The sequence below is a fragment of the Halichoeres trimaculatus genome, unplaced genomic scaffold (genome assembly GCF_033239565.1).
Source record: "Halichoeres trimaculatus isolate MK-OKI-2021-1 unplaced genomic scaffold, fHalTri1.1 fHalTri1_scaffold_7, whole genome shotgun sequence".
Lineage (NCBI taxonomy): Eukaryota > Metazoa > Chordata > Actinopteri > Labriformes > Labridae > Halichoeres > Halichoeres trimaculatus.
Window position 1 is genome coordinate 18,126,085 of NW_027437185.1, and position 16,268 is coordinate 18,142,352.

The 16,268-nt window shown below is 38.3% G+C and overlaps 2 protein-coding genes across 4 annotated transcripts; one reads left to right on the forward strand and one right to left on the reverse strand.

The window, feature by feature from the left end:
• The first annotated feature begins 33 nt into the window (after nt 1-33).
• LOC141793042 (septin-8-A-like) lies at nt 34-15,717 on the forward strand. 3 transcript variants are annotated; one of them, XM_074673364.1, is made up of 10 exons: nt 34-109; nt 9,679-9,793; nt 9,884-10,079; nt 10,448-10,634; nt 10,723-10,884; nt 11,214-11,310; nt 11,459-11,627; nt 12,599-12,731; nt 12,837-13,024; nt 15,088-15,717. In XM_074673364.1, exons 3-10 carry the CDS (start codon nt 9,913-9,915, stop codon nt 15,140-15,142), a joined length of 1,158 nt encoding a protein of 385 aa, XP_074529465.1. In that variant the 5' UTR covers nt 34-109; nt 9,679-9,793; nt 9,884-9,912; the 3' UTR covers nt 15,143-15,717. The 3 variants fall into 3 exon arrangements, with proteins under 3 accessions (XP_074529465.1, XP_074529463.1, XP_074529464.1); XM_074673362.1 differs by lacking the exon at nt 34-109 and adding an exon at nt 7,003-7,155; XM_074673363.1 differs by lacking the exons at nt 34-109; nt 15,088-15,717 and adding exons at nt 7,003-7,155; nt 14,094-15,081.
• sowahab (sosondowah ankyrin repeat domain family member Ab) lies at nt 1,849-4,413 on the reverse strand. Its single transcript, XM_074673360.1, has 2 exons — nt 4,362-4,413; nt 1,849-4,265 (listed from the first exon to the last, which is right to left on the reverse strand). The coding sequence occupies exon 2, from the start codon at nt 4,259-4,261 to the stop codon at nt 2,894-2,896; it is 1,368 nt and encodes a 455-aa protein (XP_074529461.1). The 5' UTR covers nt 4,262-4,265; nt 4,362-4,413; the 3' UTR covers nt 1,849-2,893.
• Nucleotides 15,718-16,268: the final 551 nt, after the last annotated feature.

Here is a 16,268-nt window from a genome sequence, read left to right on the forward strand (position 1 = left end):
GCGTTTACCTTTCAGGCACAGCCACCTATTGGCAGAGAAACCACGACGTTTCCAATTTCATACTAACACAATGACTCAAAAAATATGAAGCTGATTTTGTTCTCTCGAGGTAAGAGAAAAATTCAAGACAATGTGATATAAAGTTTGTTCTATTTACAACGGACAGGTTAGCCAGCGAGTTACCGATAGGTGCCCCCCTAAATATATCCATATGCTCGGTTCCTTTTGAAAAATCGTTCTTGGTTAAGTTAATGAAATTTTCATACAGTAAGCTAACATAATATGGTACCTTATTGTAACATTTTACCACATTATTCATTACAGACCATGCTCTGATTGTCTTATAAATCTTCTTACTATTACTGTGTAAGTTAACATCAACTGATGCTTAGCTAATATTTAATTAATTTGTTCGTTGTGGATTACCTGCAGATATGCAAGATAACGTTTGTGTCTTGTTTTGGACACTGCTCTTCAGTGTGCCTTTGTATAAAACTATGATAAAGTTATAGTTCATTTGTCCACTAGAGGGCAGAAATTACTTTATAGATAAATCCGCCTGGAGTGTTTTTTTTTCTAACAGAGAAACAAATGCCCGTGTGAATGAATTAGTCTATGTTGCAGTGCCCTAACATAAATTATTTCATTTACCATCTATACCTGCCTGTTTTTGGCTTCTCAAATGTTCAGTTTTTTCTCAGGCTATTTCTTCATTACAGACTTGTGTCTGAAATTAATTCTACAGAGGTGCACATTAGATTAAAAAAAACAAACAAACAAACAAACAAAAAAAACAGGGGGCAACGATGTGAAAACTTTGAACAAGTGAAATTAAGATTCCTGATTTTTCATATCATAGACCATATCTACAGTCATGGTAATGATAGTGAAGTGACTATTAGCCTATTTTCATCCTCTTGGACCTATCTGTACTCAAAGTAAGACTGAAAGACTGAACCCCTGGGAAAAAAAATAAAAAATAAAAATGTGCAAAGCACCTTAATTAATCCTGAAGCAGAATTTTGTTTTTTAAATAATTTTGATAGCCTTATACATATAGACCAAAAATGACTGATAAAAACAACAATCAACACTGACATGTGAACTGTGCGTGTAAGCCATACACCCAAGCATGACATGGCAATGATACTAAGAAGGTTGTTAAATTTTTCTTGTAGTTATTATAAGGTGGAGATGTCAAAGGCAACGCTTAAGATGTGATAGTGTTCACAATCAGAATGTGCACGTAATATTTCTGAACAATATCAGCTGTATTTTTTAAAATTTACTAATGAACAGTGTGGTGAGTGAAACATGAAATGCACTCAAGTTTTTTTCTGTTAATGGAAAAATTATTCATTGTTACAGCTCTCAACTTAGTTTTACCACAACACCATAGAATAAGTTTCTGGCACAGTAATTCAACCTTTAGCACTATATTGTACATATATGATAGTGACTTCTGAATTAAGGTTAGTTGAATCCTCCTTCTACCACATCATTAGAGGCTTAGACCTATTCTTTTCAGATTGTGTGCTATCCAATAGATTGACATTCTGAAATGTCTTTGTAGACTCTTGGGTTCCCAAGCTAGGCTTTGGCCATATAGCATCTCCTAACTCTACACTAACGTGCATGTCACCCTAAAACCCCACCAACACTCCAAAACAACCACCAATAAAAAAAGTTTTCCATGTAGCACTGACAGGAAATTATGCAAGAGCTGGAATACTCCACTGTATTGTTTGATAATCTTTGATGTTTCCAGATTTTCATTTTAATCATTTAAAAGAGATACCTAGAAGCATGAAAGCAGTACATCTCCTATGTGATTGTTCAGGTGTCCTTTAGTATTTAATAAAAGTTTTTATGTGGGAAATAAACACATACTACAGTTAGCTAGGTTCAAGAGTTGTAGTAGTTGCAGCTGCCCTTCCCCAGTATCCTTATGCAAGCAACCTCTTTTCCAGATGACTAGACAAAGGATATTGTTCTGGCTCTGTTTTGCTCGTGGCTTCATTGTCTAAACTCTGGCTCTTTGCATGTGTCAGAATTGCTTTTCTCTGGGTCAGTTAAGTATGACAATAGTGTACTGCACAAAACAGTGTACATTAGTGTTCCTCACATGTAATCAAATAACTGTTTACTGTTGTATTCATTAATGACAACATACAACCTTTATAAGGATTGGGTATGTAGGTTTTTGTTTAGATCCAACACTAAAATTTTTATCTTTACCTTTTTTTTCCCCAGGTGCAAAAAAGCCACATCTAACTGGTATTTCTGATCCTGAAACACTGATCATCATATGACATTAGCAGCACGGCTGAACAAGTTTTTGTGATTTTTTTTTCCCCCAAAGAATTTGTTTCTGAGTCCGACCAAGAAAAGCCTTCCTCATTCATCACAGTACAACTTCACATAGAGATTAATAAAAACACTTGGCCAGGTAAACATGTGCTTTTGAATAAATGGCCATGTGAAGGCCTCCTTGGCTTTTATTGAGGCTGAGAGATGCTGTTTCTTAAAATGTATGGCACCATAACTCCTGATATTCGAGAGTCAGAAAGATGTATCTTCTAAAATTTGGGATAATTTGAATGCTTATCACTGGCTGTGTTACAAATACACAAATACATAGAAACTGAATTAAGAAACATTCGTCTCAATACAACTGGGGTTCAGACACTAAAACTATTCAGTTATAAATATATTTAAATGTATTACATGGGACAAAGATTTACAGTAAAAGAGGTCAAACACCTGCTAGGTAGTGGGAAACTACATATTTATGACTCTGTAATAGACATCGATGTATAAGCGTTAAGGAGTTGTTTTATATTACATAATGTAGAAACTTGGAAAGTATAGTCCTTTATTTAGTCAGTCATTCTCACCAGTCCTGAGCATACCTCGCTGCTGTCTTTTGCTTCTTGCCCATGTGGGGCTGGAACAGTTTACTGATGGTGTTAAAGCCCCTTGGCTGGTCTCTGTAATCTTCATCCTCTGTCTTTTTATGCCTGCTCTGCTGTCCTCCTAAAAGTGCTCTGACATCAGCTGACACACCTTTCCCCAGGTAATGTATGGCCTTTTTTCCATCATTGTCTCTTAAATTCACGTTGGCTCCGTACCTTTGCACAAGCAGAACTATCACATCAGAGTGTCCATGGATTGCTGCAATGTGCAGAGGTGTGTATCCTCCATGTGCTTTACTGTTGATGTTCACATAAGTGCCTCTTTTCCTGGAGATATTCACGAGCTTGTGTATCATGTCACTGTTGCCATCCTTTGCAGCCCAGTGGAGAGCTGTGAACCCTGACGTGAAGTCTTTTTTCTGTGCTAACCGTGGGTCCTGCAGCAGCAGACCATGAATTTGTCCCCATAGTCCTGCAGCACACTTCACCAGCCACTCATGCGCTAGTTGCTCCAGAGGCACAGACTCTGAATACTTCGCGTCATCCCCCTGTCTGCTGGTCTTATTTGGGGGCCTCACATGAAGAAGAACTGGGGGCTTCGTGTCTTCTGCCTGCCTGGTTTTCAAACAAGAGTCACTTTGTGCGTCCTTCTTATAAGTCTGGACGTTCAGATTCTGCACTGGTTTGGAAACTTTGGTTATTAACGTGTGATTCTCGTGCATTTGAGAGTATAATCCTTCCTGTGTTTCTGGTACAGGTTCTTTCGGTGGGGATTTGATCGCTACGACAGCGAACATAGCTCCAGATTTCCTCGCCTTGCTGTCCTGATCTCTGGAGATATTCAGAACTTTGAGGGTGGTTGTGTCCGTGCTACTGCTGTTCGTTGATGAAGGTGTCCTCTCCTGTTTACTTCCCATTGATGCATGCTTGGCATCATTATGATAATTACCATTTCTGGTAGTGGAAAGGCACACGTTATTGTTTTCAATGTCAGAGTAAATCCTCCTGGCTGACTCGACTCGATGTGGAGGGGATGAGTATGAGAGGCTGGTGTTCAGGCTGGAGAAACTGTCATCCATCGGGGAGCTTTTCGTCGGTGCATCGTGCCCCACCTCTTTAACAAAGTCTTGATATCTTTTCTTCACCACCACAAACTTCACCTCGTCGATCTGTTTGACCACGGCGACGCTGTTCACCAACTTCTTGAAAAGGTCTCTATTGTGCTGCTTTTCCGCGGGATCACTGCAGCTGATCTCACTCCTGAAATTGTTGAGCAGATCCGAGTTCTTCACTTTACCTCCGTGATCCAGCAAAAAAGACAAAACCGATTCCTGGGTCAAAGCCATGTTTCTGAAATAAGGAAAATATCAGAGATACCAAATTCAAACGCGAGTGGGGATTATCTGGTCGGTCTGTGTGCTCCCCTCCTCCTTGCCCTCCACCAACCTGCTGCTTCCGGCGCCTCTCCAAACCAAACATCCCGTTTTTATGATGGCTGTCCCCGTTACACGCTGTGAGTAGGCAGAGCTCCTGAGCGATTATAGCGGCATCAATTGGTTTAAGACCAGTCTAGAAATAACACATATAGAATATAACGAAGCAGCTACTGCAATATATATTTTATGTGGCTAGCAGGCTTTTTTAATCAGTGTAAAAATACAATATCGTTTCAGTTTAAATGTTAAATATTTTGGCCACACACTAAATCAACGACATTTAAATTTACATAAAATTGACAGCATTTTTGGTTAGGTAGCCTCAATCATTTTTGGATAAATACGCATTAATGAAAAAAAAAAGTAATGTAAACCATCTTTCATGCAGCCTGTCTGTATTCCAGTGATTACACGTGATATTTTCTCACAAGGTAAAACTAAAGATTCACGCCATTCCCTTACCACTTGCCACCTTGCTAATACCACAGTAGTATTGGCTATAAGTAATATTTGAACATAAATGCTGTTACAGAGCCCTTAGATTATTTCTTCTCTAAAATAGTTATTTCACTAGATTGCCAGTTCAAAGCTACACTTTTAGTCTGCTGAATGGCTTAACAAGTCATTGCAAATAGGTTTATTGATAACAGTATGAGGACACTGATTATCAAAATAAAATGAATTGTAAATTAATCTGGAGTAAAAGGGAAATGTCCTCTGGATTTGACTCTTTAATAATAATAATAATAATAATAATAATAATAATAATAATAATAATTATTATTATTATTATTATTACAACAAGAAGTGATACTTTGGTTTGTTTAGACACGGACAGTGTACAGACAATCAGCACTATGGGAGAACAGGGTTGGTCATCACACTTATTTTATCTCACTGTCACTCATATTTTGTAATGGAAATTTATCGATTTGGGATCAGAGCTCACCTACATGGTCTTCTTTGGGGTAGCTGAACTTCAGGTGAGAGGACTTTGTGTTTTTCGTGTCAAAGTGTAAATATTCAGCTCCTGAGAATTTTTTTCCAGGCTTTTACAAAACAACTGTTACCCTTGAAAAGTGTGAGGGTAAAGCTATAGCTGAGAATAGTAGTTGTGACCCTTGATGCCAGCAAGAAATTCCCATTGGGGTAGGTTATCACATACAGTCAGGGCTTGACATTAACTTTTTTGCTCACCAGCCACTGTGGCTAGTGGTATCCCTGAGTTACTAGCCACTCAGTATTTTCACTGGCCACAATTTGTTGTTGGATAATTATGCTCAATATGATTAAAGCGGATGATGACATGCTAAAGTTTACTTAAAAAAGATTTACAACCTCTTTAAATGTAAATGACCCCTATGCACACTCAAAACAAGACTACATCAATGTTAAAATCCACAGGTCCTTAATCAGGTATTCAGCTCTGATAAAGTTGTGTGTAACATTATGCTCCTTTCATATGAAAATATGCAGTCTATTAAGACACAATAATTAGAATAGTAGTTTTTTATTGCTTGCTTATGATAAAATGGTAAAGGGGATTAATTGAACTGATAAAATCTCAGCAAGAGACAGTGTCTGCTTAGATATTTATTAACGATTGTAATCAGAAAATAATTTCTTTTTTCATGAGAATGACAATGAAGGGAAGGTAAATTAAATTTCCTCAGAGCTTTCATCATCAGAGTCATCTTTTTGCTTGTCTCTCTGCTCCATGTTTGAAATAAAATTCAACCCGCCAAAGTGGCCAGTAGGAGCATCGGTGTTATCAGGCACTGCCAAAGTCCACCAGCATTTGGCGTACAGTAGTCTGAAGATGTGCTTCCTGTTGATGTTCCTTGCTCATTTTGTGTCAAGATGCATTAAACTATGTATTTGCCAACTTATCTATTCAGTAAATACTTCAAATTCTCTTCTGCGTTCTTCCTAACAAAAAAATCCCATTAAAATAACATTGTGACAAACACCGTAGTGTGTGACAGTCATGTCTTTGATGGGTTGTCACTGGTTGTCACAATGTGTCTTTGATAGTTGGGCCTTATTACCTCTTTGTTAAACCGAGTTAAAAAATAAGAGGGGTACACAGTTTAACACCCTAAGCTTTAGTTTAATGTAGAAATGACAAGTGAAATATGTTTTGATGATGGGCAATTCACACTAGAGTAAAAAGTGTGACAACCAACCTTGGTCTCCCCTATTCATCCCCTACTCATGTATTGGCTTACATGAGTAGGGGATAGGGGAGGTGGGACATCTTAAAACTGTCCCTGGTCAGGAGATTGGGAGAACCGCCTCTTTAAAAAAAAAAAAAAAAAAAAAAGGTACAAATGAAGCTTACACCTGAAAGACAACACAGTTTCTCTAACACTGTATTGGTGTGCCATTTTAGTCTGAATAATGTCCTTTGAAAGTGAAAAGTGTTTTTTTTTTTTTTTTTAACAAAACACATTTAGGTAGAACTCTGTCTCAAAATGTGTTTCATAGAAGGCTTATGCCAAACCATTTCAATGCATTTTGAAACTGGGCCAGCCTGTCGTAACTATTGACTGACCCCTCAACAACCAAGCGAAAATCAATCGTCGTATTAAACTTTATTATCGACAGCTGAGACTGAAGGTGTCTAATTTTCGAGCTCTTGCAGTGTCGCCCTCCAGCAACGAGGGGGTGTTGCCTCCAAGTGGCCATATTGAGAGCTGTGAGTGTGCTGAATGCTGAATGTGAGGAGCAGGTCCGCCTGAACACATAATTCCTGCTCACAGCCACTTGTGACGATGGCGGCCAATGAGGTTGATGTTTTCGCAGTAAGTATGATAATCTACTGTCTGCGGGCCTGAGATATCTAGTGATTTTGGTGTCTTGGGAGTAGTCATTTCATTTAAACCAGCTAACCAGTAGTGTTCAGGTGTGTGTTAAAGAAAGGTAATGACGATGAGGTGTGTGCCGTGAATGCAGCGGAGTAGCTGCCAGGGATAAAGACGCAGTTTCAGCTGCGGTCTTGTCAGTGGGAACGGATCGTCTTCCCATGGATTCACATGTTCCCCAGCATCCAGCAGTGCAGCATGAAACGGGACAATGTACGCTTGGCTGTTTAGCATGTCAACACCTCTGACAGGTGCACACGGGGGGCTAAAGGACCGTGCATTCGCCCGGATGACAGGACAGCAGGCTGGAGACCGAGTTAAGAGGATAAACATAAGCAGAAGCCTCTTCTAAAGACAGCTAGCTGCACTATTGCTTAGCGAAAATTTGAACGGACAAGTCAACGTGTAATTCGTTAAAGTGTGTTAAGTCATAGCTTAAAGTTTGTATCTGATATTTTTAGTATGCATCACAGACGATGAAAGACTACTGAGGATGTGTGTGTGTGCGTGTTTGTGTGTGTGAAGCTGTGGCAGAGGAGTTGTGGGTACCAGGGCAGTGAGCTGCTTGGATATCCTCCCACCCTGTGAAATAACATCTAAAGAAAGAACTCTTTGTGTATGTGTCTGTGTGTATCTGAGAGTGTGTGTTTGTGTGAATAACGGGAGACAGAGAGGGGCAGAAACGGATGATTGTTGTATTGAACACATCCTGGTCCTCATGTTGAGACTCTTCCAGGATGCCAGGATCCCAGCATGTCTCTAGTATGGAAAGAATTCACAATTTCCCAAGCTGAAGCAGCAAAAGAGTAAAAAAAAAAAAGTCAGTTCAGAAACAGTACAGTATTATGTGCAGATACAAAAGCCTTGATTTTCTGCCATATTACTTAGTAGAGAAAACATCAAAATGGTTCAAAGTTTGTGCAGTTAATGAAATTACTGTTAATACTTAAAGCTTAAATCAAGTCTCAAAGTATTGGAAAAATTAATGCTTGAGAGGATTTTTGTGGTTTAATTTTTTAGTGTATTGACATAGAAATACCAGCTGTTCTGAAAAACAAATTACATTTTTCATATTTATGAAAAAAAAGCTGCTTTTCAAGTACCAAACTTGTCGTATGTTTTTTTTTTTTTTTTAAACACCTGAAATTTGGACCAAATGGAGAGAAAATAAAGTAATTGAACAAGTTTAATGGCTTTCTGGTATTAAGAAGAGTAAGAAATCATGATGTTTCATGAGGTAGTACATTAACAAATCAAAACTCTGACTGGGTTAAGAGAGGCCTTAATGTTGGCCTTCATTTAACCTCAAGACAGCTTTATGTTTAACTCATCACCCAACTACCATCTAAATATACAAACAAGTAGACACAAACAATTGATTTGAAGATACATTGGTTGATTTAAAAATGATTTATTTAGACAGTTAAATAGTTACCCTCTTTGTTTTATGCTGATTGAGCTGTCATAGTACTCTTTTTCTGCCTACTTACAGTTTGAAATCACAGCCAACATACAAATCTCTGGTATTTTTTGTTGGCTCACGTAATCAGTCATGTAACACTTCCCACATCATGTTGTGCTTTGTGGTTGCTGTGTGTGTGTTTTCTTCAGTTTGGTTGGGATGTTTTTGACTCAGCTCCTCGTGCGCTTTACCAAATCTTGCCTTCTTTTCTTTGCTGTTGACTGCTTAGCCACTGACCACTAGTCAGTTTTGTGCTTTTCTCATAAATTAAGAGTAATTAAAAAAAATCCCTCATGTTTTCCTCTGATGCTCTTGGAAAAATAAGGTGTTTATTAGTTTACCAACTGGAAGAGTGAAATCATCAAGAGGACACTAGGTGTGCTCCAGTTCCCTTCTGCATTTAGGTTTGCTTTGAGTGATCTGTGCGATCATGTTCTTCCTAGCATTGCCTTTGGCTTTTAGAATAGATAATCCTTGGGTTTTGACCAATCAGAATCAAGTATTTAACAAAGCTGAATGATAAGTATGAGGGCTGGTTAACGATCAAAAAAACAATGAACACAAAAAGCATTTCTGTAATCCCAAACCATTTTAATCTGCATTTTTTGTTATTAATATGTCAGGCTGAGCCCTGATAGCCATGAGACAAACTGACAAACTGAGGGTAGAAAGAATGAAAGAAAGAAGGAAAAACCTAAATGATTTATAACAGCTTGTCGTTTTGATTGATATGTGTGTGTCTCCCCTGGAGGACTGTAACTGGTAACATCGAAAGAAGTTTTTTATAGGTCGGGCTGCTGAGTGTGTGAAGAGGAAGAGAGAGATGACCTCATTTTTTAAGAATGCTTGAAAGATTAACCAGAATGTTAAAGTCAGAAAGACGTGTAGTACTTCACTGGTTCATTGATATGGAGTGAATGTAATGAAAAAAAATTAAATACTAGTAAGTAGTATTCAACCAATTGCGTTTCCTGACTATTTTCTTTTTTTTTAACCCTCAGAATGAAGAAAAGCGAAACCTGGAGCTCAGAGGCCATGTGGGGTTTGACAGTCTCCCTGATCAGCTGGTCAGCAAATCAGTTGCTCAGGGATTCTGCTTCAACATCCTCTGTGTTGGTATGTATGAACCCAGGGAGAGTTTTCAAACCAGGCTTTAGAGTCACATGCTCTATTTGAACCTGTTTTTTTTTCTCTCTATCTTCTCAGGTGAGACTGGGATTGGTAAATCGACCTTAATGAACACGCTCTTCAATACAACTTTTGAAAATGAGGAGGCCAGCCATTATGACAAAGAGGTACAGCTGCGCCCACAAATGTACAATCTACAGGAGAGCAATGTCAACCTGAAGCTGACTGTTGTGCACACTGTGGGGTTTGGAGACCAGATCAACAAAGAGGAAAGGTACAAATCCTTTTTACTCACATCGCTAGAAGCAGAAATTTTTCTTGGTCAGATAAACACCAGCTATTTATAATGCCCCCCTTCTTGCTCTGGAAGTTCAGCCAACGCGCTCACACAGTATGGGACTGAGAAAGAGATCTGTTTCTGGTGTGTGAATTGGAAGGGGGGTAAGGGAATACAGGATTGATTGGTAGAACTAATGCAATCTAAAAAGACATTTAAAGGAAGAGACACAATTTTTCAGCCACATCACTGTCAATTTAGACACTGTTACCAAACATCAAGGAAAGTTCTACTATATTTCTGCATGTTTTGGGGTTTAATAATAGAAGAAAAATATTTATGCTTTGTCATTTTTTTCTGTACAGCTACAAACCCATTCTTGAGTACATTGATGCCCAGTTTGAAAAATACCTCGAAGAGGAGATGAAAATAAAACGCTCCCTGTTTAATTGCCATGACACAAGAATCCACATCTGCCTGTATTTTATTGCTCCTAATGGACACTCTCTGAAGTCTCTGGATCTTGTTACAATGAAGAAACTGGATAGCAAGGTAACTACAGAATCTGGTGATGTACATTTCAGCAGTTATTGCTTATTATTTTTCAGTCCCTCACTTATATGTTGGATTATTCATGCAGGTAAACATCATCCCTGTTATTGCAAAAGCAGACACAGTGTCCAGGAGTGAGCTGGACAAACTAAAGATCAAGATTATGAGTGAGCTGGTCAGTAATGGAGTGCAGATTTATCAGTTTCCCACAGAGGATGAAGCTGTTGCAGAAATCAACTCCTCCATGAATGTGAGTCCTAAAAACACATCAATAATTCACTACACGCCCCCTTTGGGTTTTATGAAGTAATGCGCACTGTAACTTTCTTCATCCCTCTCTCTGATAATGATGATGAGAATGATATCATTGTAGTATTTTGTTGAGTGATTTGGTCTTATCAGGCAACAGGGAGGATTGGAAACAAATGAAAGAGCACATTTAAATCTGTAGTTGACATATTTTTTTATGCAAGTTAGTGTAGAATAATATCCTAGTTCAGTGGTAAAGCATTAAGATATTGTAAGTAAAAAATCTTAGTTGGGACTTCTTATCACAAAAATAATGCTTTATGTTAACAGACTCATCTTCCCTTTGCTGTGGTTGGAAGCGTTGAAGACGTCAAAGTTGGCAATAAGATGGTGAAAGCGCGGCTGTACCCCTGGGGATCAGTGCAGGGTGAGTGTGCTAAATTGGTTTGACAAGCATCATGAACAGAAGGGCTGTTTAGTCACAAACATGCCGCTGAACTGTTAATAGTTTTGCAGTTGAGCTGAAAACCTTACATCATGATTTTTCTGTTTTTATTGGCCGACTTTCTCCCCAGTGGAGAATGAAAACCATTGTGATTTTGTGAAACTGAGGGAGATGCTGCTGCGTGTGAACATGGAGGATCTCCGAGAGCAAACACATGCTCGACACTATGAGCTCTATCGTCGCTGCAAGCTGGAAGAGATGGGCTTCAAAGACTCAGACCCAGACACCCAGTCATTCAGGTGAGATTCGAAACAGACTTGAAAAGCATCTTTATTTGATTCATCGAGATGTGTTACAATTTTTCATAAATAAAGATGGCTGAGGTAGAATTGAGATCTGAAGGAAAGATTATCTGACTTTGAGCATCTGTGGTAGAAAAGCCTACCAAATGCTTCAGCAGACTTGCTGTTTTTTATGGGCTTTCTAAATCTATTTTTCATCCATTTTTTCAAATGTCAACAAAGACACACTTCGGCTGAGGACTAGATGCTCCCCCAGACACACATGGGACCATTGATGTCATAGTTATATAAGCATGAGAAATAAGGAAAAGAAGGAAAAGTGAGTGATATAATGGCTAAATCCTGATTTAAATCTTAGTGTTTTGTTGAAGATAAAGAATAAAACACTTCTCCTTATTTGTATCAAAAGATTAAAGCCCAAAGGGTAAACTTTGTGTGTCTTTTCTGAATCTGTACCTAAATTATTTAATTGGCAGTGTAAGTAATTGATGAATTTGGGTTTATGTTGGACTCAACTGAACCTTTTAGTGCCACTGAAAAGATTGGTAATCCATGTTTAATAAAAAACAGGATTAAAGTAAATCTAGCTCATGGGCTATAGGCTAACTGATGAGAGGAAGTCAATGTCCAGGACTAGGTTGGAACAGCTTCTTTCCTTTATCATTGTAACTGGTAGCTTATCTCGAACTAGTGAGTTGCTTGTTTAGGTTGTGTCAGGGAAACCTCAGGATGCCTGTCCAAGACTTTGTTGTACTGTTAAATTCCCAATGCTGCAACCAACCAGATAATCCCAGTAGCATCCAAAAATAGATTAATATACCAATCTTGTTAAATTGAAATTATTCATTTGTGTACAAATAAGCAAGGTTTGAGTTCATAAACAACCAGAGTAACCAGTTCAAGCATATTAATCCATTCTTCAGAGTGCATTACACTCATTTTACCATTCATTCCACTCTGATCCTCAGCCTTCAGGAAACATATGAAGCCAAAAGGAAAGAGTTTCTTGTGGATCTGCAGCGCAAAGAGGAAGAAATGAGACAGATGTTTGTCAACAAAGTGAAGGAGACAGAAGCAGAGCTGAAAGAAAAGGAAAAAGAGGTGAGGATTGACATCCTTTTCAAAATACAGAAAAATATACTGTGTTAAGTTGGCCTGTGTGTGTGAGGCCTTTATGCCCTCTCCAACCATTAACATCATTTTTAGCTTCATGAGAGGTTTGAACAGCTCAAGCGAATGCACCAGGAGGAGAAGAAAAACCTGGAGGAGAAAAGACGTGAACTGGAGGAGGAGATGAATGCCTTTAATAGAAGAAAGGTTGCAGCTGAGACCCTGATGGGACAGGCACTGCAAGGCTGTTCACAGCCATTCAAGAAGGACAAAGACAAAAAGAAGTAAGTTATCTTTTCTGCTTGTTTTTGAATTGTGTTGCTTCTCTGATAGTTTATAACATACAACAGAAATTTTAGTGCAAACATTGTGATAATTAATGGTTTAATCAGTGAACGTGTTTTTATGTGGCGTTTAATGGATGGAGGGGGATACAATATGATTAATGAGATGGTATTATCTTCCCAGAAGCCATGTTGGCTCAGAAACCAATACACAGACAGATTCAGACTGACACTGTGTGCCTGGACATAAAGGGAAGGGTCGCAGCATGCATGACAAGGCCTGATGGTTATTTCTCTGCAGGCAGACCTGCCAGACTGTATCTCAGGCAGGGGCATTTCTGTTTACATTCGACTGGTCTCTTCTATGCTCACACTAAGAACAACAGGATGATAGAGACACATCCCATGCAGAATAATAATCTTTGCAGGTGGAGACGTTATGTGTCATGATTCATTATAAAAACCCAAACGTGCATACACCGTCTGTCAGAGGGAGGCTAACGCCACAGTTACACAGGTGCAGGGGAGCACATTGATATGGAAATAAAGTGTTTGAAGTTTTTCACATCAGCCATGCAGTCCGCGCTTGTGTCTCACAAAACAATTACAGAGAGGGGTAGTTTTGTTCAGTTAGCATCAACAATGCCTTTCCCTGGACCCAACCTTTCAGCACGGCTTATGGGATGTATGTTAAAGCATTGATTAGGAAGTGGCCTTAGTATTTTTTATTTAGAACTCTCAAAATCTATCTTCCCTTCGTTAACTTGCAATATGAAGGACTGGTAGTGTTTGAGACATATTAAATGGCCTCCAAGATTTTTTTCTCTTTTTCAAATTGGTTTCAAATATTAAAAACCGGAGCCAGGGATGAGTCTGACTCTGGAAATTCCCTCCTATGAAGAAAATTTTGTTGTTTTTTAAGTAGCAGCAACCCAAACACTGTTACATTCTCATTTCATTCATATATTTGCTTCATTTCCACCGTATCTGAAACACCCTACCCTACCACCTTTTCATTTCATTTTTCCCCATATTTTGTCCATGTCTGTTTTGTCCTCTCCCTTTTCAGTTGATTTATCGAACATCCAGGAATACCAGTGATGCCATCAGCATGAGAAAAGGGACTGTCATATCTGACATAGCTTCCTGACACTGTATGTGTGGACTTTGTGTCACAGTGACTGCACGTATGTGAGCCTGAGTATTGTGATGGCTATAACTGTTTATTTATGGACTTAAAGGTAGCTTGGCCCAGTGTCTTAATTTGTCCCTAATGCTGACTGTGCTAAACCCGAAATCTTCAGACTGTTTTCATAACCTCTAGCAAAGTTTTTGTCATGTTCTTGTTCTGAGAGTGTGTTCATCTTCTGTTTTGGGTTTAATGAGCCACTGTTAAGAAGCAGGAACCTTTCAGTTACCCACTGGATTAAGCTGATGATTTGAGTTGTACTGTAGTTTTATTAACAAGCAATTTTGTGTGTATATATACATGCAATAATTAAAAAATGTATTGTGGGTCTTTTTTTAAGACTGTCTGACAATAGACATGAAATTTCAAATACTTTTTTTCTTATCTTTTATAGTTTTTAGACAGCTGGTTAGTTTTCAACACCAGATTGTGGAAAGTGAGCGAAAATAAGTCTGGAATTGGTTCAAATATTTTGCCTCCATTTGTGTTCAAATAAAAGTGGCAATTCAAAACAGAACTTGGCATCATTTCATCTGTTGGTCGGCTGAACCTGTTTAATCCCTCAGTGCTCAGCGATGTCTCATCACATCAGTCATTTTTGTGATTCAGAGCATTTCATTTTGCCAGTGTCATGACAGAAAAAAATGCTGTCCTATCTGATTTTGATTGACAGCGTCAACAGTGTTTCTGCAAAAGAATAATCAACTAATTCAAGTTTTAGCTGCAACAAACCGGACAAATATAACATGCTCAACTAACTGTTGAATGCTCTGTACTGAACTAGAATATGTTTTGTCTTTTGGATGTTGGTCTAATAATAGTGAAAAAGTTGCTTTTTCAGATAAATAACACAAATTTTCTCTCCTCTTCATAGCTTCTTTAGTCTTCCATCTGCGTGCTCCTTAACCTCAGGAAGGAATTTGAATTAGAAGGCTTCTACTACATTAAAGGATCAGAGACTAACAATCAACTGTTATTTTTACAATGTGAAATAATTTTATAGGAAACACTTACCACACCTGGAAGTGAGTCAGCCTGAAGTCTTCCATGTCTACTATACTATCCTTAAAGCTTCTAAGCTGCGCTCTGTAGCATGGTCTTTGCATGGCTCCTAACCCTCAAACCCACAAGCATTGAAATGTATTTGCCAAAATATCAGTTTTTGTACTAGATGTGCTTTCTTCTTTCATCTGCCATGTAGTGCTTATAGTTTCTGAGTGATGACAATTTACACTGTGAAATATATCTTGTAAAGGTTCACAATTTTGCAGCTCAGTGTTGTATAATTTGAACATAATATTATTTATAAGCACTTTAAGTCAATCATAGTTTAAATACTACATGAAAATGTAAATTGTGCCCTATAAAACTACTGTGTCTGCCCTCATGCTGTGTCTAATAGATCTATTACGAGGTGTTCATAGTTTTTAACTGCTAAACAGCTTATAGATATTGTTATATTACAGAAGACTGGATTTCTAGAAAATTCAGGGTTATATGTGTCAGATCTGTAATACAGGTCAGTGTTGGCCTGATTGGAAATTTATAAATTCCGATGTAATAAAGAGTTGCTTTATTGCAAAAAAAAAGTTATTTGTTCTGTTTTTAATTGCACTGATATGCTACTCTAAAAATGACCGCAGGACGTGTTGGTCGCACCCCCAGCAGGTGCGTTCTCAGGGTCCTTCTGGGCGGTTCCAGAAACCTGCATTCAGCCGCCTGTACAAGAATACAAGGTGAAAAGCATATGTCGTGATACTTAACGATGTGTGAAAATTGAAGGTATCGGAATTGAAATCATCTTAAAATTGTAAAAGACCTACAGATAGTTCTCTCTGTGATTCACTTCTTCTACTGTGCATTTTACCTTACTGTCTAGCTCAAGTTTCACTATACTATGCCCATAGATATTGTGCTTTATAAGCACTGAAAAACAATAGTAAATGTCGGGATAAGAAAGGTAAAATGTTATACATCATAATAAAGGGGACAGCAGAACCCTTACATCAGTCATGCCCTGCCTATCCAATTCTGATTGGCCTTCCACATTGTAGA